The sequence below is a fragment of the Schistocerca gregaria genome, chromosome 3, assembly GCF_023897955.1.
Source record: "Schistocerca gregaria isolate iqSchGreg1 chromosome 3, iqSchGreg1.2, whole genome shotgun sequence".
NCBI classification, from domain to species: Eukaryota; Metazoa; Arthropoda; class Insecta; order Orthoptera; family Acrididae; genus Schistocerca; species Schistocerca gregaria.
In genome coordinates this window covers 331,887,841-331,913,560 of record NC_064922.1, presented here as the reverse complement: position 1 = coordinate 331,913,560, position 25,720 = coordinate 331,887,841, and the positions used below count along the sequence as shown (strand labels likewise).

The following is a 25,720-nucleotide window of genomic DNA, read 5'->3' as shown; positions in this document are numbered from 1 at the left end:
TATACTTGGATACAATAACCTGTACTGTGTCAGGAACTTTACTTCCCTTACTTTAATTCTTAAATCATTCACATTCTACGACTATATCATTTATTTAAATAGCTTTTCCTTTGACCTATCTATATGTTTCAATGTAAAACTATACAAAGGGGCTGAATGAGTAGAAAACCTTGCCATTTTGCCTGTATATTCTTCCTTTACCTATATATATTTCCTCTGAAGTGATACCTTTATCAGTTGCTATTGACATTTTCTTGTTGAACTGTGCAATGCCTGCATACATTGGCTGTGATCTGTTTTTACTTTATGCTGTGAAAAAGCAGGCTTTTTGTGAAGAGCCAAACTACTGTACATCTAGATTGTCTTACTGAGGCTCACCTCTTTATTATATTACTGGTTTCCACTGGTATTCATTTGGAAGTAGATACAGTCTTTTTAATGTGAGCATCACTGTTTCCTGTGTTTGTTGAGCCACACTGACTTTGCGGCCAGTCTGTTTAACGTCGTGGCAAATGAAGGTGAGAAAATAAAAAATTACATTTTCTTTCATTCCTGGTCTGATAAAATTCTCTTGGTCACTTTAATTTCCTATATTATTTTTTCTAATCCATTGGACACAGGCAGTTTATGTAGAAGTCTGGGGTGGAGCACGGCCACCTCATAGGCATCCTTTCCACATTTTACATACCTTGGCTTGGTGTCACACCCTCTTGAAATGTGTTCATATTCCTGTTATTTATAATATGACACTGGCTTTGGTACATAAGGCTTCACTTTCATTCAAATAAAACTGGGCTTGATGTTCTTAGGAAGGGTAGAACTGCATATAGCACCTTCATTTTCTAACACTTACTTTAAAACATATTATTATTTATTTAAATTACTTGTTCCTTAACACTGATTTATCTTACAGATTTTGGTACATTTCTTAACGTATGTTATTTCTGAATATATCTATATTAATTTTGTTTATTTTACAGGAATATTACACAACATTGTTGTGGCATTATTTAGACTGGAAGCATGGAAGCAAAATGGGTGGAAGGATACTGTCAAAATTACTTGATAAGCTTGCAGATCTTCATACCCTGACAAATCAGTCCCTAAATTTCACTGTGCCACCTGGTGGCTGCTGCTGTAACTTGATCTGCTATATTCGAGGCACTATCAGGAGGTTGTCTGGTCCAGATGCCACTGTGTATGGTATTACAGGAATTACTAATGGTGATGACATGTGGCAGTATCACGAAGAGACAGAAACCAACTTTCTCCAAACATCTGAAAGTTTCTTATCCTCTGTTGTAACTCAAAGTGAAACCAAAGTTCCAATGACCTCTTCTGAGGGGGTGGTAACCACCAATCAAATAAAGGAAAATAAATATTCTTGGACTCCTTGGAATTTCTATAATTTTGAACAGAACTCAGTGACAAATGGTGAAACCACTCACAATTCTGAAATTAACAGTTGTTTCTTAGACAATAAGTGTGAAACTGTGATTGGTGAAGGAAATGGTAAAACAGAGAATGTTGAAGATGACCTAAACTTTTTAGAACACCTCTTCGTACAGCCAGAGACACAGGTAAGTTGTGGTTACAATCATCTTGCAAAATTCACATACACTAAACCTCATTTACCCAGTCTAAGTGGGACTAGATGTATTTTGGAGTACTGAAAATCCAGATAATCTGGAAATATTGTATTAAATGTAAATTCTCTAATATGTACTGCAATTTACAAACCTTTTATTTTCACACTTACATGAAACATTTATTTTGTGTTTAAACTCTGTCTTTACTGCAGTCTACCCACATTTATATGTTGAGGTAGTGTGTAAGTTTCTTTTGCTCAAACTTGTGTGGCTTTTGAGAAAAGCACAATTGCTTAGATGTTTTACTAATATCAGTTCAGCTGGGGTTGTTTTTAGGTGACATTCTAGATAAACCATTAGCTTTTGATCTTCACAACTGATCTTGGCTTGCCTATGAAAGAATCCTGGCGAGGAAGTAAAGTTAAATGTCGAAATCTCATCTATATTGTGATAATTAAAAACTGAGCCCTAACTCTGTTACAGAGGATGTAAAAGGAAACCAATCATACACATATTGAAATAAGTGTATGGTATTCACCAGAAGTTATTAAAGATGCCACAGTCAGGATGAGTAGACAATGGATTCAGTTTTGAATATGAAGCTAATGAGTTTAGTACCTGTGACCCATATGCACTAAGTGTATTTCACTATACATCATATTGTGGCACATGGACTTTTGTTGGAGTCATAACAGCAGATTATATGTAAATGTAACACTAAGAAGTAGGCTAAGAGAGCTTGCAATTCCATGAATGTTTTTTGGCCAAGTAAATTATTAATCTCTATAAGCTAACAAGCACTACTAGCCCCTAACACATGTGACATCATGCAACTCATATGGAGTCTTTCCAATAATCTCTTCACTCTCAGAGCCCTTTCATTGTTCTCTCATATGTTAATTTCTCACCCTTTTTGTTCTGCAATTTCTAGGTCACTTTTTTAACAAACAAATTTAAATGTAATAACATATGAGCAGTCTTTGAGTACAACATGAAAATCAAAATCATTGCCCTATGCATTTCCTCTGTTGCTTATTAATTTGCAACATTCACATTTTTGCCAGTTATGTGAAAAGCAATAGTAACAGGCATCTGCAGTCTCATGAAAGACTCCTTAGTGCAGAAGGTATGTGGAGAACAAGTGGACTACCAAAAGACTGTCTGAACAAAGTATGAAATGGAAAGTTCCTTTGCATCTGCTGATTATAGAGTTTGTAAAAGGTGTTGAATATCTTATCACGTGGAAGAAATAAAGAGACACATCATCTTATCACAGTTACCCAGAATAATGTGTGGCTGTTTTAGGAATGTAAATGCCATAGCTCAGGGTCTGGCCAGGATATCCCCCCCCCCCCCCCCTCTTATAATTTGTTTGGTGCTTGACTGAGAAGGTAACAGATATGGAGTGGGCCCAAGAAAGTTATGTAGAAATATTAGACATTGAGTTAAGGAGCTGGGAAGTGTAAAGCAAATGCTATTGTGCTGGAGATTAGCATCCACTGGACAAAGAACATGAAAGTTGTCACTGTCTCACGAGATGCTCTCAACTTCAGATTAAAAACAGTAGAAAAAGTAAATGCACTTGTCTACCTTAGAAGCAAGGTGATGAAAACAGGTGTGCAGGAGTGCTAAAGTCTTAGAAAATAAGATTATCTGACAATTCATCCAACATTACAAAATAGGTTGAAAAATCAAGAGCAGAATACCTATTTGGTAATGACAAAAATATGAGGTTGGGGAACATAATGGTTTTCTTCTTTTCTCTCATTCGGCCTTGGAAGGATGCACTGGGCTGTTGGCATGTGTGATTACTCTTTTTAATATTTGACTAGTGGGTATGGCTTTGGTTCAATTTATTTAACAATGCAATCAAGTATTGTGATGTCAACATCACAAAGTGATTTTCTTTGTTGGGACCGATGTCTTCTCTCCCTGCCATTGCATGTGCTGCACTGCTAACAACTGATGCACCCTATGAGTCATTCAGTATCTGCTTGGTTGGTGGAGGGGACATGAGGCACCATACTGTCCCTCCCTTCCAGCCTGAGGTTTGGCTGCTTGCATGTTTGACGCAGTGAAGTTTTTGGCTTCATATGGCTGTTCATCTGGCAGTTTATTTTCTTTCTTTTCTCCTTCTTTGGGGGTGGAGCATATTTATGAAAGCCACACAGAGACACACTCCCTAGCATACCAATCCAGTGGACACACAAAAGTGAACGGATGATTATTTATGAATTACTTGCTCTTCTTCCACACTGTCTACAGGAGACTCATCACTTTTACTCTTCTGTTCTTCCTCTGCATGAGACTTCCTTCCCAGAAAGCCAGGTGTCCTGTACAGTAGTGCCCTGAAGGTGCTCTGGATTCAGAGTGTGCTTACTTCATATGCTAATGTTTACCAGTATATCACTAGATGCTCTGATGGCTTGTGGGAGCATTTTGATTAGCTTTTGTGGACTGAATAGAATATCTTTAATTTAATCTTGAAGTGGATTTACTTACGTTCCTTTATAACTTTTTCATCCATATCTGAGCATAAATAATAGTGCTCTGGCCCCATATGAGTTTAATAAATCTGATCACACAATGGATACATAAAAATGGGATTTGTTGAGGCTGCAGTATTTCAGAGATGATGGTGATGATATTTCTCACCATATTTGCTCTAAATCTTCAGAATGTTCCACAAAACACAGTGGGCAATGATTTATGATAAAATTCAGGACCAGATCTAGGGGAGGGCAAACCAGGGCATCTGCCCTGGCCAGCAATTTCAGGGGGTGCCAAATTCAATTTTTGAAGAAAAAAAACCTTGTTTCTCAAAGTGCTTAGCATCCAGTGCACATTGGTTTATCATTTATTCATATGATTTTGAAATGTATCCCTGTTGGACCTGAACATTTTTGAACACATTCTAAGTTGACTTCTGAAGGAATCATAACTTGATCTTTCGATGTGCGTATAACGTATGTGATGTCTCTGCTAGGGGAATCCCCATAGCATCTAGAAATAAAAAACTTCCCCACAGACAAAATGGCGTTAGGCTGTGTGAGCTGAGACGAATAAACGTGAATAGATGACTACCAATAGCTGTCTATTCATATGGTTGATAGGGTGTGCAAATGATAAGCATTATTATAATTATTAGTGATATCCATAGATTGACTACCAACATATTATCTTCTTGGTGTATCCAAGAAAATGAAATGTTGACAGAAAATTTTTTGCCAGATCACTAGCTAGTAAAGACCAGTCCCTGGTTAGTATCCCATTAAGCTCCATTCTCAAAATAGCATGGAAAATGCGTTGTATGAACATGTAATAATGCCTAACCAGAGAATAAATGCAGAATAACTTAACTGGTGATTCTGGCAAGTTTTGCAAATTTAACCGGAAAGTACATTTTGACAGTGGCAGGAATAGTTACAAAATCAGTGATGACAGGAAGGAGAAGAAAAAGGGACATCACACAAATTATAAGGAAGAATATGATGATTCCAAATTTATGTAAAATTTTTGTACTACTACTACTTTTTGAACTTGTGCTTGAGGAACTGCAGCTTATGAATGAAATGTGAAACTATTTCCTAACAAAAAAACATTTTGCTTGCAGTAGGCCTAATAGGCATTTAATGTTGGTACTTCATGAATTATATTCTGTCATGTTATTTATGTAAATGAGGTAGATAAAAATGACCATTTGTGCCAAAGCAGTCTCACTTATTTGTCATGTGTTACAATTGATGCAGTATTAGAAAGGCCTACTTTGTTTTATTTAGCAGACACTGACAAAATAGATGTATTCAAACTGAGAAACTACACCAATCTTGGGTACTATTTGTATTAACTGATGTTTCAGTATTAGACACTGACATTTTTATTTTTCATGTAGAAAAACACGTGAAAGACTTTGATGATGTGATAGATTCTTCTGCAGAAAGGAAAGTATACCTTGTACAACTGTAGCAAGATTAGAGAGAAAAAAGTGCTAGTACCTAAGGATTGAAGAAGTGTGTACTGTCTAAATTGTCTATTGTCTTTACTCATTTTATGTTTCCTATATTTAATTTCATGCCACACAAAAGAGAAAGTTATTAGCTAAAAGGAAATAATGGATGCAAATTTTCTCACCCAGCATTAATTATGAGTTTTTTTTAAAGGTGGTAGAATATCAAAATGGGTGACTGGGAGCAGGAAGTAACCACAGGATGTTTTAATTTCCACTGTCCTGAATATACACTCCTGGAAACTGAAATAAGAACACCGTAAATTCATTGTCCCAGGAAGAGGAAACTTTATTGACACATTCCTGGGGTCAGATACATCACATGATCACACTGACAGAACCACAGGCACATAGACACAGGCAACAGAGCATGCACAATGTCGGCACTAGTACAGTGTATATCCACCTTTCGCAGCAATGCAGGCTGCTATTCTCCCATGGAGACGATCGTAGAGATGCTGGATGTAGTCCTGTGGAACGGCTTGCCATGCTATTTCCACCTGGCGCCTCAGTTGGACCAGCGTTCGTGCTGGACGTGCAGACCGCGTGAGACGACGCTTCATCCAGTCCCAAACATGCTCAATGGGGGACAGATCTGGAGATCTTGCTGGCCAGGGTAGTTGACTTACACCTTCTAGAGCACGTTGGGTGGCACGGGATACATGCGGACGTGCATTGTCCTGTTGGAACAGCAAGTTCCCTTGCCGGTCTAGGAATGGTAGAATGATGGGTTCGATGACGATTTGGATGTACCGCGCACTATTCAGTGTCCCCTCGACGATCACCAGAGGTGTACGGCCAGTGTAGGAGATCGCTCGCCACACCATGATGCTGGGTGTTGGCCCTGTGTGCCTCGGTCGTATGCAGTCCTGATTATGGCGCTCACCTGCATGGCGCCAAACACGCATACGACCATCATTGGCACCAAGGCAGAAGCGACTCTCATCGCTGAAGACGACACGTCTCCATTCGTCCCTCCATTCACGCCTGTCGCGACACCACTGGAGGCGGGCTGCACGATGTTGGGGCATGAGCGGAAGATGGCCTAACGGTGTGCGGTACCATAGCCCAGCTTCATGGAGACGGTTGCGAATGGTCCTCACCAATACCCCAGGAGCAACAGTGTCCCTAATTTGCTGGGAAGTGGCGGTGCGGTCCCCTACAGCACTGCGTAGGATCCTACGGTCTTGGCGTGCATCCGTGCGTCGCTGCGGTCCGGTCCCAGGTCGACGGGCACGTGCACCTTCCGCCGACCACTGGCGACAACATCGATGTACTGTGGAGACCTCACACCCCACGTGTTGAGCAATTCGGCAGTACGTCCACCCGGCCTCCCGCATGCCCACTATACGCCCTCGCTCAAAGTCCGTCAACTGCACATAAGGTTCACGTCCACGCTGTCGCGGCATGCTACCAGTGTTAAAGACTGCGATGGAGCTCCGTATGCCACGGCAAACTGGCTGACACTGACGGCGGCGAGGCACAAATGCCACGCAGCTAGCGCCATTCGACGGCCAACACCGCAGTTCCTGGTGTGTCCGCTGTGCCGTGCGTGTGATCATTGCTTGTACAGCCCTCTCGCAGTGTCCGGAGCAAGTATGGTGGGTCTGACACACCGGTGTCAATGTGTTCTTTTTTCCATTTCCAGGAGTGTATATTATTGAAGCATAATTCACCTTGCTGCTTGGTGCATGAATTATAGACTGAAGCAAAGATGAAAATAGCTTTCTATTTAAGAATTTATATATAAATATTACAAACTGACTGGTATAAGTCATTATATATCAGCCTCATAAAGGTATGTCTACATTTTAAGTTAACCCATTTTAACTATATTGTTGTTGTAGAGGTCTTTAGCTCAAGACAGGTTCAATGCAGCACTCCATGCAGATTTATTTTGTGCAGGTTTCTTCATCTCTGCAGTACTGCTGCAACCTATATCCCTTTGAACCTCATTACTGTATTCAATTCTTGATCTCTCTCTACAGTTTTCACCTCCATACTGCAATCCTTTACCAAATTGATGATATCTTGATGCCTTAGAATGTGGCCTATGAATAAATCCCTTCCTTTAGTCAATCTGTGCCATAAATTTCTTTTGTCGCCAATTGAATTCGGATCCTTGTCATTAGTTAATTGATCTACCCATCCAGTCTTTTTCATTTGTTACTTGATCTACCTATCCAGTCTCTGATAGCATTCTTGTGTATCACCACAATTCAAAATCCTATATTCTCTTTTTGTCTGAACAGTTTATCATCCACATTTCATGTCTGTACTGTGCTGCACTCTAGACAAATACCTTCAGAAAAGACTTTCTAACATTTAAATGTATATTTCATGTTAGCAAATTTCTCTTTTCTCTGTTTATTCTCTCTACTATCTTTATTGTTACTTATTTTGCTGACCAAATAGCAAAGCTCATTTACTATATTTAGAACATTATGTCCAAATCTAATACTGTCAGTGGCAGCTGATTTAATTTAACTGCAATCTGCTATCTTTGTTTTGGTTTTGTTGAGATTCATCTTATAAGCTGTTTTCAAGACACAATCTGTTTTGTTCAACTGATCTTCTAAGTCCTTGCTATTTCTGAGAGAATGCAATGTCATCAGTGAACACAAACTTTTTATTTATTTCTTCTTGCTAAATTTTAAATCCCTCTCCCCATTTCTCCTTTATTTTCTTTACTGCTTGCACAATGTACAGCTGAATAACACTGCACATAAGCTTTATTGAATTGCAATTCCCTTCACTCCAAGAGGCTTTTTTGTGAACTTGTATCATGTAGAGGCTCAGAGAACACAGCAATAACAAGTGACACTCAAGAATTCTACTCAGTTTTGAACTTCTTTTTGAAAAAAAGTCTTTCAGCAGATTATTGAAATGATTGTATTTTTTATACAATTCACATCTTACAATTTTATAATTCTACCAAAAGCATTCCTATTTTTCAGACAGAGCTTCAAAACTGAGCAGAATTCTCAATAAATAGTTGTCAGTGCTGTACTCTCAGTACATCCATGAGATACAACTTCAGAAAAAAGCATCTTGCAGCCACAGGAATTATATGTATAAAACACTGACAGAAAAGTTACTTCAGGGATGATTAAATAGAATGTAATGACAGTCCAGAGGACACGGTTTCAAGATAAACAGAATAAATTTGCAAAAAGATTAGCATGGGAAGTGTTTACTTACGTTAGTTACTACAAAAGGGTTGAACAACTTCCAATGAACTGGTAGTAAATAAAAGATTTCACAAATATAGTTTCAGTCAACAAAATACATTGCAACACACAATGTTATTCATATAAAAAAAAGTCCAGTAGTCATTTCTGTTCATATAAAAGTTTTCCTTCTGTACACTATAGTAAAATTATGTGTAAGACAGAAACAGACAATGAATCAAAATTTCTAAGTAATTTATGGGCCTATTTGTCAGTCTGTGTGCCAGATATAAGTAATAAACTCATTAAATTACTTTTTTGTCAGGTTCTGGATACCCAGCACCCTTTACCAACAGAACAAGGCTGTACGCCACAGTGGAGCTCAGCAGCAGAGTTCCAGTGGAATACACCAGTTCACAACAATGGCTCAATAAATACCAGCATGGAGGTCACTTCTGGCTATGGTGAAACAGAAGGAATGCAGCAGCTCTACACATGTCCTACTGCATATTTACCTGATGTTTATTGAAAAAGAAACAGAGAGTGTTATCAGACAGAAGTTTAATGGTCATTTACAATAATACTCTAACGGATGTGAATAACAGACCAACCAACAACCAGCAGTTGTAAACATCTGTAGTTGAAAGCAGACACACTAAAAGCAAAGAGAGAAGAGAGAGAGAGAGAGAGAGAGAGAGAGAGAGAGAGAGAGAGAGAGAGAGAGAGAGAGAGAGAGAGATTAAGATTGAGAGTCTCTTAGATCATCATCTTCACTTACTGCAGGACTGTTATTTGGTCTCTTGTGCTGCCACTCAACTGTAAATATGCTGTTTTGTTCTTTGTTTCCTTGTACTTTTTAAAATACTCCTCTCGTTTTTTCTTCTCCCTCCTTTTGATCTTTTATTTCCAACATAAACTTTTTCTGTTTTCAAATCATCCCACCTCTCAATTTTGTTGAAACCTTAGTTTTGAGTAAATATGACTTCTGTTAGCATCTTAGACCAGATATGAGGTATCACTATATGGACCAGTAACTCAGTAAACTAATGGCTTGATACTGATTGTAAGATTGCCTGTGGAATAAACATTAATTTTTTTATTTCAAAGCAGCTGCTGCAACCTCAGAACAAACTCTTTGACAGCCAAACTCACACCCTGCCCTGCCAAATAGACAGATATAAGTAACAACACATAATGGACATTTACTGGTAGTAATTGTACCCAGAGTATTGTGATATATCAAAACAGTTTTGTCATTCACCATAAAAACAACATGAGCTTCCACACCCATTCCTCCTCTCCAACTTAAGACGTAAGAAATACTATTGGTTAATCATAATGTTTTCAGTCACATTTTTACATCTTTGCACAAAGATGGTTGCTTGGAAAATTTGTGATAGTTGGTCATATTTTGTTCCAGAGGTAAGATCATTTTAAAAATACCAAATTTTGCTGACTAATTTTTAAGATAAAGTAACTGGATTATAGGCTAAAGTTAAAATACAATTAGCTTTCTATTTAAAAATTTTTATTTATGGATAAATGTTACAAATTTAATAATAAAGATTGCTATACATGAGTCTCTTAAATGTTCATCTGTATATTTAATACTAATAATTACTTTGCCTTTCTTTTTTCTGTCTATAACATGAACTTTTCAATCTTGTTCTGTATTATCACCTATTCTCATAATAATTTTCATACTGATATAGTACAAAGGAATGTTTTGATCCTTGCCTTGAAAAGAAAAAAACTGTTTAATGCAAACAACCACACAAACATTTGCCATTTGATCGTTTTGATTCTGAGGTCTTTTATTTGAGAAAAAAGTGAAAGCCATATAATATGCAGTCAGTTTTTATTTCTCCTGTACATTTTGCACCAAATTGAAAAGAAGAAAAAGCTTTATTTTCAAATAAATATGCCAGAAGTGTCATTTCCATTGCAGAGGAAAAGGTGAAATGCATTGATCTATACATTGATGGAGGTGGGGGTGGGGGGGGGATTGAAGATTCGTTTACTGAACAAGATCTGCTATTATCAGAACATTAGGCGTCATGATACTGTAAGAAAAACTCCAGCAGCAGAATGCGATTTGTGCACTTGCAGACATTAGTAGCAAACCGTTAATTTTTACTGAATATTAGTGTAGAAATTGGGGTTTGAGGCCCAAAACATGATGAATCTTGAAGGTTTTGAGTGAAAAAACATTAATATTATCTAAATCTTTACAATAATTTTCTTAATAAGAATGTTTTCTACTATATTATTCCACTTTTTGTCCCCATATTCTTTCAGTATTCGTATTGGGTTTGCTACTAATTGATCTGATAACAGATGTAAAACACAAATGCCCATTTTGAGTAAAAAGCAAAAGCCATTTCTGATAAACCTGAAATTTAAATGCTTCTTATATAAAAAAAATTATGTTTTCTTTCAGTTATGTGTGAATGATGAACAGATGATGTACAGTGTAGTAGAAAGTGGGAATCTGCTGCTGCCAAACAAATATGTTGCTTTCCAGTTTTGTGTGAATGGCGAACTAGATGATGCACAGTGTAATAGATGGTGGGAATTTCTAATTCTGACACTTGTAAAAGTATAAGCAGAAAGAATTGTACACACAATGTTTAGGTAAAGCATAACAGAGTTTGGAAACAACAGTATTAAAAACAATAGACAAGTGAATGTTGGAAATTTTGCAGAAATTAGATCAATTGTGATGTTACACATGTACACTCACATATGATATCACTCACTGAAAGAAACCAGTGCTTGATTTCAGCAGTAAGCAAAACGAGAGAAATGTTGATTATCAGCTCTACTTTGTGCTATTGTAAAGACAGGAATTCTGCCTTATGCCACTCAGTAGATGACTTTGATATTGGTTCTAAGGCTCAGCATAGCAGGGATAGAAGCATTTTCAGTCTATGTTTATGTATGATCTCAGGTAGCCACTTAGTTCAAAAAAGCATTTTTTGTTTCTTCAGAATACAAATCTTATTGCCAACCTGACATCTCTGTGCAGTCCCGCTTGAAGAAATATTCTATTTTTTTCTGTTCTTTGACATTTTCCTTTATCCTCTTTGTCATTTATTCACCACTCTCAGAAAAAAGTAGGATGTCTCTGGAAGTGAACCAACCATATGTTTTGAGTGTGTGTTTGTTTAATCACAGTTTTTCATTAAGGTTCTTTCTCATGTCTTTAGTCATTCTATATTTATTTGGTTTATTAAAAATAGCAACATGTACAAATTTAATGTCAGAAGCACTGCCTGCTGGTAATGAGCATATTACTTGAAGTTTATTTTATTTTGTGTGTGTGTGTGTGTGTGTGGCCGCGCGTACCTTTGCACGCACGCATGCATGTGTGGTGCACACTACTCCATTAAAACCTTACACTGTCCAATGCTATAGACTATATGTATTTGACTATATGTATTTTAAGCAATAGAATGAAACTACAAACTATTTTTAAGTAGCAATGTTTTGTAATTATCTATCAATACTGTAAATTGTATTGTAACAACCACTCCTAGTCATTTTATGCATCATGCTTTTGTCTAAAGTGATCTCTAGTGTTTGTGTTCATTTATATTGTTTTATGATAAAGTAAATAAATCATAAATGTTAGTTTGTGAGAATTATTTGTCAAAAATTTATAAAATGCACAGAATTTAATTAAAATGATACATTTGTTTGTTTATTTAATTGATTATCTTCAGTTCAATTGTTACTGTTATAAAAATGTGAGAAATAAAGAATGAAACACATATCTAAGTGGTTTTGTTGTTTTTCATGTAACACATTGCTTCCCTGAAAAACCATATCTTTATTAAAAATCTTTTTATATCCTCTAAAATCATAGTCCATGTTGTTACTGAATTTTTGTTTGAAACTAAAGGGATTTTTATTACAAAGTGCTTAGTGAAGAAACTGTGTTGAATCAGCTTCTATGAGTGCAGAAAGAAGGATATAAAATGAACGGCAACAGAAGCAAAGCCAGGATAATGCAATGAAGCTGTATTAAATCAGTTGATGCTAAGGGAATTAGATTAGGAAGCTACACTAGAAGTAATACATGAGTTTTATTATTTTGATAGCAGAAAACTGATGGTGGGTGAAGTAGAGAGGATATAAAATGTAGACTGGCAATGACAAAAAAAGCATTTCTGAAGAAAAGAAACTTGTTAACATCAAATATGGGTTTAAGTGCTGGAAGCCTTTTCTGAAAGTATTTGTATGGAGTGCAGCCATGTATGGGAGTGAAACATGTATGATAACCAGTTTAGATAACAACTAAACAGAAGTTGTTGAAATATGGTGCTACAGAAGCATGCAGATAACTGGGTGTGTTGATCACATAACTCAAGAGGATGTGCTAAATAGAATTGAGGGGAAAAGAAGTTTGTAGCACAACCCAACTATAAGTAGGAATCAGTTGATAGGACACATTCTGAGACTTCAAGCAGTCAGCAATTTACTATTGGAGGGAAGTATGAGGGTGTAAATTGTAGAGGCAGACCAAGAGATTAATACAGTAAGCTTTCAGAAGAATGTAAGAAGCAGTAGTTATTCGGAGATGAAGAGGCTTGCACAGGATGGAGTAGCATGGAAAGAAGCATCAAGCCAGCCTTTGGAATGAAGTCCATAAAACAAAGAGTACACAGCATAAACCAAAAAATGCTAGGCTCACACATTCACCTTTTAGAAGTGTTATCCAGCTACATGTGCCACTAATCCATATATGTCCAATGCCATTCATTAAAAATGTATGACCAGAACATGTAATGGTTTTGTCTTTTTGTGTGCCTAATAAAATATGTATGAAAACTTATTTAATTGTTGTGCCATATACTAAGTTGGCCGAAGTCACCCAATCCTTTCAAAATACAAACTTCCAACACACATAATGACTAGGGCTTGAAATTACCTCACACTCTTCTACACCGAATACACATATCAAATGATAATCTAACTGCAGTTTTACTTTCGTTTTGTAGGGAGGAAGTAGCAAAAACTTCTACTAAAAGAAAGTATGATTATGTTACAAAGCTTTTTTTGGTGTTCTACATTACTAATACTGAGATCCTGTATCTTGAATATTTATACGCAAATATAATGTTCAGACTGCTATTCAAACAAGAGCTTATTTCAATTTTATTGGGTGACATTTTAATACTGGCTGATTTTATACAAAACTACACATAAACCTTTTGCTCTTGTCTGTTCATGATTGTGGCTTAGTGCTGACTCACTGTGGTTCTGACCACTATTCCCATTTTAAAGCTAGTGTGGAAAGATTTTTAAAAACTATCACAATACACAGCAATTACACATTCAGTAATGGTACAGAAAAAAGGAATAATTAGAAATATTTATACATATCTGGCAGTTGAGTTATTTCACTTTATTATTTACTCTATATTCTTAAAATGGCTTTACTATGAGTTCCAGTATTCTGAAGTGTATTTTTAGGTGTGCCCTCTTCTAGCAAAGCCTGTCAAAATATTCCCAGAAAACAAATTTATATTCATAATATTTCATTAACTAACATTCTTCTAGCAAAAGTGTATGTTTGTGAGTACATAAAAATTTGAATAATCAGGCACCATTATTTTCGAGTGAACTAATAAATTTAAAATAAAAAATACAAGTGTTTTCAAATGAGATATGTCAATCTAAAACACAAATACTCACTACTGTGGTCAAACTATTAAGTACAGTACACAAAGCTTTTTCAAATCTTAAAGTTGAATATTTCCCTGAATATAAGGTCATCAGCCAACTATTAGGTAGGTGATTTCTGGTATTATATACACAACTGTATCTATATTACGCAAGAAGTGTTTGCTTATTTCATTACTAAAATGGAATACTACCATCACCAAAGGTTTATCAAATTACAACTCCTATTTTATTGTGCCTATCTACCGGCGCTTTCCCGCTTGAAAAGTCTTGGAATCTTTGTTTTTAATAGATTTATATATTTCTGCAGATAAATCTTTTACTAGCATTGTCAGAATAACTTTATTTTATAATTGCTGTTGTGATCTTCAGTCCAAAGACTGGGTTGATATAGTTTACATCCTACTCTATCCTGTGCAAGCCTCTTCATCTCTGAATAACTACTGCACCCTGCATCCTTCTGAATATTCATGTCTTGGTCTCCCTCTACAATTTTGACCCCCCTCCCCCTTCATTCCCACATTTCCCTCCAATACTAAATTGGCGATCCCTAGAAGTTTCAGAATGTGTCCTATCAATCAGTCCCTTCTTTTAATCATGTTTTGCCACAAATTTCTTGTCTCCCCAATTTCATTCAGTACCCCCTCATTAGATACATTATCATTCTTATGTAGCACCACATTTTGAAAATTTTGTTCTCATTTTGTGTAAATTGTCTATCATCCATGTTTCACTGCCATATATGGTTGCACTCCATACAAATACTTTCAGAAAAGACTTCCTAACGATTACGTCTATACTCAGTGTTAATAAATTTCTCTTCTTCAGAATGACTTTTCTTGTCATTATGAGTCAACACTTTGGTCATCATCAGTTATTTTGCTTCCAAAACATAAAAAATCATCTGCTACTTTCACTGTCTCATTTCCTAATGTAATTCCCTCAGGATCACTAGATTTAATTTGATAACATTCCATTATTCTGTTTTTGCTTTCATTGATGTTAATCTTATATCCTCCTTTCAAGAGATTATCCATTACATTCAAATGTTCTTCAGAGTCCTTTCTGTCTCTGACAGAATTACAATGTCATCATCAAGCCTCTAGGTTTTTATTTCTTCGCCCTGAACTTTAATTCCTGCTCCAGACTTTTCTTTGCTTTCCTTCACTGCTTGCTCAATGTTCAGACTGAATAACATCAGGGATAGGCTACAACCCTATCTCACTTCCTTCTCAACCCTTGCTTCCTTTTCATGCCCCTCAGCTCTTAGAACTGCCACCTGGTTTCTGTAAAAGTTGCAAATAGCCTTTCATTCCTTGTCTTTTATGCCTATTACCTTCATAATTTCAAATAGCATATTCCAGTCAACATTGTCAGAAGCTTTCTTTAACTCTAAAAATACTATAAATATAGGTAGTCTTTCCTCAATCTATCTTCTAAAATATTTAGTAGGGTCAGTGTTGTCTCACAGGTTCATACAGTTCTCTGGAATCTAAATCAATCTTTCCCAAGGTTGGCTTCTACCAGTTTCACCATTCTTCTATAAAGAATTTGTGTTACTATTTTGCAACCATAATGTATTAAATTGATAGTTCAGTAATTTTCAAACCTGTCAGCAATTGCTTTGTTTGGAATTGGAATTACTACATTCTTCCTGAAGTCTGAAGGTATTTTGTCTGCCTCATACATCTTGAACACAAGAGGGAAAGGTTTAGTCATAGCTGGCTCTCCGAAGTCTGTCAGTAGTTCTGACAATGTGTCTATTCCCAAGGTCTTGTTTAGACTTGGGTGTTTCAGTGCTTGTCAAATTCTTCTCGCAGTATCATAGCTATTATCTCATATTCATCTACAACCTTTCCCATTTCTTTAATATTGCCTTCAAGTTCATCTTCCTTGTATGACCCTCTACATACTCCTTCCATCCTTTCAGCTTTCCATTCTTTGCTGAACGCTGGTCTTTAATCTGACCTCATGATGTTCACAGAGCTGCTTCTCTTTTCTCCAAATGCCTCTTTAATTTTCCTGTAGGTGGTATCTGTCTTTCCCCTAGTGAAACAAAGAAGACCTCAGGTGGGATATTAACCATGTAGAAAAATTTAGATTGCTACTTACCATAAAAATGACACATTAAGTTGCAGAGAGGCACAATTAAAAGATACCAACACATAAGCTTTCAGCCACAGCCTCCATCAGCAAAAGAGAAACACACACCATTCATTCACACAAGCAAGCTTGCCTCAAGCATAGGTCACCACCACCTCTGGCAGCTTGGGCCAGAACGCAGCTATCACGTAGGATGGAAGCAGCAATCTGGAGAGGCTGGGGAAGTGCAAGGGATAGCAGTGTGCATGTGGTGCAGGGGGGGGGGGGGGAGGAAGGTGTGCAGGGGAGGGGAGATGGCAGCTGTCTAATGGAGTGTGCTGGGCTATAATGTAAACAGAGCAGGTGCAGGTTGGCTATCCTGGCTGCAATAGCATGTTTACTATGCTCTTCTGCCCTTCATAGTACCGTATCCAAATTTATATATTCTTGAATGAGATTTTCTCTCTGCAGCAGAGTGTGTGCTGATATGAAACTTCCTGGCAGATTAAAACTGTGTGCTCTAGAGCACTTGCTAATGAAAGGCAAAGGTCCCGAGTTTGAGACTCAATCTGGCACACAATTTTAATCTGCCATGAAATTTCATATTTTCTTATTTATTATTAAAGCCACTCTTGTAATACCACTTTTTGATTCTGTAGATATAACTGCATATTCACATAGCCAGAAGTACTGTTCTTCCTGCCAACAAACTTCATTAATTCCCACTATGTCTACCTTCAGCCTATCCACTTACCTGTTTAAATTTTCTAACCTAACCGCCTGATTAAAGGATCGAAGATTCCATGCTCCAATCTGTAGACCATGAATTTTGTCTCTCCTGTTGACATCATCCTCCTGAGTAGTCCCTGCCCAGAGATTTGACTGGGGGCTATTTTCCATGGACTTTATCATCAGTTAGGTGGCTTGCATGTCTTAGTGATACAGTTAGTTAGACCATAGTTGCAACTCCAACAGAAGGGTATCTGTTGAGAGGCCAGGCAAATGTGTGGTTCCTGAAGAGGGGCAGTAGCCTTTTCAATAGCTGCAGGGCAAAAGTCTGGATGACTGACTGATCTGGCCTTGTAAAATCAACCAAAACAAACTAGCTGTGCTGGTACTGGGAACTGCTCGAAATGGGGGGGAAACTACAGCCTTATTTTTTCCCATAGACATGCATGTCTAGTTCTGTTTTATAAAGACAACACAATTCAAATGATCACATTACAGGCTGACCCCAAAGGCTGTGATGATCTTCTTATTGCTATTCTGTCACCTACGAAGAGCAACGTAGCCATTATTTTAGTCACATTGATTACAACAAATATACTTGGCTAATGGTTAAGAAGAACATGTGCTGCAAATTTTCATAGGATCTGATGACAAGAATAATGACATTATCAGAAGATCTGAAGCAGTCACCGAGCGAGGTGGTGCAATGGTTAGCACACTGGACTCGCATTCGGGAGGACGGCGGTTCAATCCCGTCTCCAGCCATCCTGATTTAGGTTTTCCGTGATTTCCCTAAATCATTTCAGGCAAATGCCGGGATGGTTCCTTTGAAAGGACACGGCCAATTTCCTTCCCAATCCTTCCCTACCCCAAGCTTGCGCTCCGTCTCTAATGACCTCGTCGACGAGACGTTAAACACTCACCACCACCAGCACCACCGATCTGAAGCAGTCACTGCTGGAAGACAGTACTATTCAGAATATCTTTCCTTATGAGCTCAGATAACCAATGTATTTTGAGCTGTTCAAAATAGATACAAAAGGAAACACTGCTGCAGCCTACCATTAACATCGTGGGGCAACCATCTGGTAGACTGGCAAAATATCTGGCCAGTGATCTTGTTCCATATGTGCATCACTGGGTGCATCGTACCAAGAGCATCCACAGTTTCATCAGCTGAATTAAGGATTTACATCTTGAAGAAGATGATGCAATCCTTCGCTTATGGTCTCACTATTGATATGTGTTCCTGTCAAAGAGTGTATAGAACTCCTCTCCCAGATCTTTGACAGCACAGTTGATGGACTTCTTAAGCAGCCCTTGACATCCTTGCACTTCCTATATGGTAGCTTCACTAGGAGTAACTGACTGTCAAAATTGCTGCAGTGGTGGCCTTATATAGTCCAAAGACAGCTTCTGATTGGTCAATAGTTATGTCATGCTGTTGCAAATGGCGTCAATGTCTGTGCCTGTGGCACCACCACTCTGACCACAGTGTAGACATTGTGACAAATATCTCTGGCTCTTCTCTGCATCAAGGGCTCACTTCCATGCACTGCTAAGATTTTATCTACCATCACAGTTGAAGGTTTTCTCACACATTCTTATTTCTATGGGCTTTTCAATTATATATTTCCAGTGTGTGGAAGCCTGCGACAAAACTTATATTTCTTCAAACAGTATTTTGTGTTTGTTTGTGAGGCTGTGCTCAGCAACTGCAGATTTCTCCTGTTCTTAATTTTTAATGTGCTGTTGATGTTCTGCATAGTGGCCAGGAATGGTGCAGATGGACTGACCGATGTGATTGCTTTTGCTCTCACATTGAATTTTGTAAATTCCAGAAATCCTGAGGCTGAGACTGTCCTTGGTAGGGTGTAGTATCTGCTTTATCTTCTCTGGAGGTCGGAAAATACATCTGATACCTAGTCTTCCCAAAACTCTTCCTATTTTGCTGGATGTAGCAATGATAAAGAGAAGGAATTCATCAGTGTCTCTTCACATGAGTGTTCAACATTTCCGTGTTTCCTTTTCTAGGAGAACACTGGTGTGATGTCATGCGAGCCATAGTCAATCTTCCAGAACATATACTACAGATGATTAATTTCAGAATGGTACCTTGTTGACACAAGCATACTAATCATGAGTCCACACTTAGCCTTACTAGATACCATCCATATGATAGATGAAAAGGCATACAACTGGTTTACAGCAGTTTAAGTCAGAATCTCACAAAAACACATATAATGCAGTTTCAAATAAGAGGAAAAGATCTTAGCCATTAGTGGTCAGACAATTAATAATATACATAAATTTCTTCGGTGTCCAACTGGATAACATTCTAAAATGAAATTAACACATAGGTAAGTTAATCACAAAGTTTATTTAAGCATGCTTTGCTCTTAGAAATTCTCCTCATCATGTCAACATCAAGAGGAGTCTGTTGGCCTATTTTTCATTGTTTTTACTCCCTGTTGTCTTATGGAAGTATCTGCTGACACAATGCAAGTAAAGAAAATAAAGTATTCATTCACCAGGAATGGACAGTAACAACACTGTGTAAAGCAGATTTTTTTGAGCCATCAGTCTTCTGGCTGGATTGATGCAGCCCACCACAAATTCCTCTCCTGTGCCAACCTCTTCATCTCAGAGTAGCACTTGCAACATACATCCTCAATTATTTGTCTTTCTCTACAGTTCTTACCCTCTACAGTTTCACATAATACCAAGGAAGTTATTCTGTGATGCCTTAATAGATGTCCTACCATCACATCCATTCCTCTTGTCAATGTTGTCCATACATTCCTTTCCTCGCTGTCCCGTGGAAAACCTCCTCTTTTTCTGCCTTATCTACCCACCTAATTTTCATCATTCTGCTGTAGCACCACATCTCAAATGCTTTGATTCTCTTCTGTTCTGGTTTTCTCACAGTACATGTTTCATTACTAAAAAATGCTGCTCTTCAAACCTAAATTGTCAAAAATTTATCCTTACATTGAGGCCTATGTTTTATACTGCTAGACTTCTCTTAACCAGGAATGCCCTTTTTGACAGTGCTAATCTGCTTTTGATGTCCTGTTTGCTCTGTCTGTCATGGGTTCTTTTGCTGCCTAGGTAGTAGAATTCCATAACTTTTTCTACCTCATGATCGCCAATTTTAAATTCACTCTTAAGTCCTTCTTTTATTTCCATGTATTTCCATAGTTGCTTCTTCAATGAACAGACTGAACAATAGGGTCGAAAAACAACATTTTTGCTGTACACCCTTTTTAATCTGGGCACTTTATTCTTGGTCTTCTGCTTTTATTGTTCCTTCTTGGCTCTTGTACATGCTGTATATTACCCATATGTCCCTATAGCTTATCCCTATTTTTCTCAGAAGTTTGAACATCTTGCGAAATTTGACATTGTTGATCACTTTTTCTAGGTTGACTGAGCCTATGAACATGTCTTGATTTTTCTTTAGTCTTGCTTCCATTATCAGCTACATCAGATCTGCCTGTCTGGTGCCTTTCCCTTTCTTAAAGCCAAACTGATCATAATCTAAGACACCCTCAATTTTTTTTTTCATACTTCTGTATATTATTCCCATCAGCAACTGGAATTTTTGAGCTGTTAAATTTATTGTGCAATAATTCTTGCACTTGTCAGCTCTTGTAATCTTCAGAACTGTGTGGATGATGTTTTTTCTACACAACTAGGTGAATAATTGTTCTGCATCCACTTCCATCAATGATTTTAGAAATTCTGTTGGGATGATATCAATCTCTTCTGCCTCATTTGATCTGAAGACTTCCAAAGCTCTGTTAATTTTTGATTCTAATACTAGATCTCCTATCTCTTCTATAACTGTCTCCTGTTTCTTCTTCTGTAATGTTATCAGACAAGTCTTCTCCCTCAAATAGACCCTACAGTGTGCTCTTTCCCCCTAACTGCTCTCTCCTCTGCATTTAACAGTGGAATTTCCATTGCACTCTTAATGTTATCACCCTGGCTTTTAATTTCACTGAAGCTTGTTTTGAGTTTTCTATGTGCTGAGGCAGTCCTTCCAACAATCATTTCTTTCTCAATTTCTTCAGATTTTTCCTGCAGCCATTTTGCCTCAGCTTCCCTGCATTTACTATTTATTTCATCCCTAAGTGACTTGTATTTCATTGCTTCCGAATTTCCCTTCTTTCATTGATCAACTGAAGCATTTCTTCCACTATCCATGGTTTCTTTGCAGTTACCTTCTTTGCATCTATGTCTTTCTTTCCAGTTTCCATGATTGCCCCTTTTAGAGATGTCCATTCCTCTTCAATCAAACTGCCTGCTGAGTTATTCCTTATTGTATTATCTATAGCCTTAGAGAACTTAAATTGTATCTCTTCATTGCTTAGTACTTTCATATCCCACTTCTTTGTGTACTGATTCTTCCTGACATCCCTTAAACTTCAGCCTATTCATCATTACTACTTCAGTGTGATCTGAGTCAATAACTTCTCCTGGATGTGCCTTATAATCCAGTATCTGATATTGGAATCTCTGCCTGATCATGATGTAATCTAACTGAAATCTTCCCATATCTCCTGACCTTTGCAGGTATACCTCCTCCCCCTTATTCTCGAACATAATATTCACTGTTACTAGCTGAATCTTATTGCAGAACTCAGTTAGTCTTTCCCCTCTCCCATTTCTAGTACCAAACCCAAATTTTCTCATAACCCTTTCTTCTACTACCCTTTCTCCTAAATTCCAGTCCCCCATGACTATTATGTACTGAATTAGCCATTCAATATCCTTATATACTTTCTTCACCTCTTTATCTTTGGCTTGTGACATTGGCATGTATACATGAGCTATTGTTGTTAGTGCTGGTTTTCTGTCACTTCTGATAAGAACAACCCTATCACAGCACTGTTCACAATAACTCACTCTCTGCTCTACCTTCCTATTCAAAATGAATCCTACTGTCATTATACCATTTTCTGCCACTGCTGATATTACCCTATTCTCATCTGACCAAAGGTCTTCTTTCCATTTTAATTCACTGACCCCCACTATATTTATTTTGAGTCTTAGCATTTCTCATTTCAGATTTACTTGCTTCCCTACCACGTTCAAACCTCTGACATTCCAAGCACCAACTTGTAGAACGTTATCCTGTAATTCACTATTCTTTCTTTTTTTTATGATCACCTTCCAGTTGGTAGTCCCCTCCCAGAGATATGAATGCAGGCCATTACAGAATCACTAGCCAATGGGGAGATGATTATGACATTTTTTTAATTACAGGCCACATGTCCTGTGGATACATACCATGTGTCTTTAATGCCGCCGTGTCGCGGCGCTCGGTCTGCAATTACTGATAGTGGCGACACGCGGGTCCGACGTATACTATCGGACTGCGGACGATTTAAAGGCTACCACCTAGCAAATATGGTGTCTGGCTGTGACACCACACTGGATGGTAGTCTAATGTTTCTCTGCAAGAGGCAATGAAAAAATTATTCTTAAAGTTTATGTGACAAGCCTGTTTATATTGCTCATCAATCACCATGTAATCTCTTACAAATGGCCATGCATTCATGCAGTCTTAATCTTCAAATAATTATGCCTCTAGTGACGGCAGCATAAGGCATAATGTTTGAGCTTTATGTAAAAGTGTCTCGTGCCTAATATAATGAGCTGATGAACAAGAACTATTCTTTTTGGTATTTGCTTCCAACTCCATAGAGAGGAAGACAAATGAATGTCAAAGAAAGAATATATATCATTGTCTTGCTACACATTGCAGAGAACAACAATGAAACTGATACCTCAATGGCAATACAAGCTGATGAGGACATACAAGCAATAGGAGTACATCCAAATTTGTGCATTCTGGAGTTACTAGACCAGCTAATCTCAGAGGACCATAATTAATGTAATATGTATAGCATTTGCACCAGAAGACAATCATGGCCTATTATTACTTAGTGCAAAGGTCTAATTTGGTTTTCCCTCAGTGCTTAAAGGAGTGTAACAAGGAATATTTATACAGTTATGGCCCTATGAGCTTAATGCAGAATCTGCAGTGTGTGGAGTTTTTTGCCACACTTCTATTACTTCTATGTCCTAATTGGCTTGTTAATCTGTGTGCCATAAATGATAGACAATTGCAGCAGCCACAAATAATAAATGTCATTACCATTATTAAAATTATAGGTATACCAGCATTTGTTGTGGTGGTGTATTTCTATATATATGACCCTCCAAATGTGTATGTCTAAGTGATCATATAGGTTTAGCTTGGAGGGTAATGTACCAGTTCAAAGTTCTTGGGTTCAAGCCCCCAGAGATTTGAGGATTTTTTTTTCTATTGCTTATCACTTCTTTCACCTCTGACAATGATTTGTTAATGTGCTGAATGCCAAGTTGTACTGTCTTTGTTTGGAGTTGAAGTTAAATTGTAGGTACACATATAACTGGTTAGGTAAGTCAATTCAAGATTAGTTCTAGGACCCTCAAGTGTCATTATTGGCAGAATGGTGAAGATTTTGAGCATTTTATCAACTACAAAGCTCACTGAATTGCGCTCAGACAACAATTGTGGGTACTGTCTTTGTGCTTGTGTTTCAACACTGTGGCAAACCTCAGAATATTGACACATTTCTCATTGAATAATTTTCTAAGTGACCCTCAGTTCACTTTGTATAGGATGCTTGCAGAAAAAAAAATTATTTCAGGAGTGGTAATTGTCATAACTAGGAACACAGGGGTGACCCGGCAGCCTGGCAGCTGCCTTGGGCAGTTGTAGGCATGTGTTTACATATCAGCGCATACTTTGCTTACCATAGTGGCCCAACTTCTGGCCCCATGGTGGTAGGTGAAGTAACCAGCAGGTTATTAGACTATTCCTTCATTGGTGGGGGCAAAACCAGGCATTGCCATCCAAGATGCTGTGGCCAAAGAGATGTTCAAGGCATCCTTGGCAGTGCTAGGGATGGCTGCCAGAGGGACAAGAAGTTCCTGCTCCACCCAGACCCACCAAAAGTGAGTGGACTGAATGGGATGAGACATCTCCTCAGCCCATTGGGACCCATGGACAGGACCTTTGATAATGGGGCCATCTTGATGTCACAGTCCATGTTGGGGGCACTGGCACAGACTGCAATGATAATGTACTGAAGACAAGAGGCTCTGGCACGGAGACCTGGTTCCCATCACCATTGATATTGGTGCCTGCTCAGCACAGTGGGAGGTGCTAGCACCTGTTGAAGGAGGCAAAACCACTGTCGGTGCTGACAAAGTCCCCACTGCCAGGATAGGTGGGCATGACCTGGCTTGCATAACTCCTCACCCCCACTCTCCATGCAGCCAGAGCCAATGAAGAATGAGGTATCAGGGCGATGGTCTGGGGAGGGGGCCATGTGCTCACCCTTTAATGCAAATGTTTCTGGTGGCATGTCACAAGCCAATTAAGTCAATCTTTGGTGTGACCCATGAAGGCACAGCAACTACACCAGCTGTGGATGATGGGCAGAATCCACTGGGGGCACCATCCAAACCCCCCAGCCCAGACTGTTGCACAAATTTCAATGAAACCACCATCACTGGGGGTGTCTGCCATGCAACAAGATTTTGAACTGTGTCTGCAGCTGATGGCCATACTGAAGCTTGGTGGAACTCTTGGCCCCAATTGACATAGTACTAAGAACTTAAAAAAATGTGTGTGTTCCCAGATAGGAAATCTTCTATGTACTTGTGCATTTGTATCTTAAATGTTTGGACAAGGCTTTCCACCTGACTTTTCAACTGTAGATGGTTGGGAGATGGCATGATGTGAGGAATGCCATTATGTGTACAAAAGTCCTTGAAAGATTGCACCACAAACTGAGAACCATTGTCCAAGGGCAGGGTGCAAGGCAAGCCTTCTATGGAGAATATCTTCAACAGGGTCTCTACAGTCACATCTGCTGTTAAACAAATTATATGAGGGAAATGATAAAATGCAACTACCAATAACCAGAAGGTGTTTATAGTATCAGTGAAATCAGTGTGGACTGTTTCCCATGATTGTATACAGGGCTTACCAAAGTGAAAAAAAAAGATAAAAGAAAACAGCATGCAGCTAATCTGGCAGAAAGTGTTCAACCTCCTGACTAAGGCCCAGTCAAAACACTTGGCAGTGCGCGAACAGTTTTGTGCGAGTGATCCCCCAGTGAGACTGTGTAATAAGTGGAAGACCTCCTCCCACAGAGCCATCAGAACCATGACGTGGGAGTAAACCCTACTGTCAACATGAGAATAATGCCATTCAAGAGAGAGCACAATGCACAACAATTCTGAAGTGGGTCCGATGCCAGCCTGGATGGCAGTTGGGCCACCCATGTTAAATCATGCATGCAACCTGCTGGAGCACCGGATCCACTGCCTTAGCAGAGGCAACATGGGAACTGGTGATGTGGAAACCATCCACTGTGTGCCTCACCTCTGTA

At 38.3% G+C, this 25,720-nt stretch overlaps 1 protein-coding gene across 1 annotated transcript; it reads left to right on the top strand.

The window, feature by feature from the left end:
• Window positions 1–1,328: 1,328 nt before the first annotated feature.
• LOC126355360 (uncharacterized) lies at window positions 1,329–9,410 on the top strand. Its single transcript, XM_050005654.1, has 2 exons — window positions 1,329–1,580; window positions 9,091–9,410. Exons 1-2 carry the CDS (start codon window positions 1,329–1,331, stop codon window positions 9,292–9,294), a joined length of 456 nt encoding a protein of 151 aa, XP_049861611.1. The 3' UTR covers window positions 9,295–9,410.
• Window positions 9,411–25,720: the final 16,310 nt, after the last annotated feature.

Bases quoted from the DNA above. Each gene is read 5' to 3' on its own strand.
- LOC126355360 (XM_050005654.1), top strand. From the start codon at position 1,329: ATGACCTCTTCTGAGGGGGTGGTAACCACCAATCAAATAAAGGAAAAT. The intron at 1,581-9,090 runs GTAAGTTGTGGT...CTTTTTTGTCAG, and splicing joins TCGTACAGCCAGAGACACAG to GTTCTGGATACCCAGCACCC.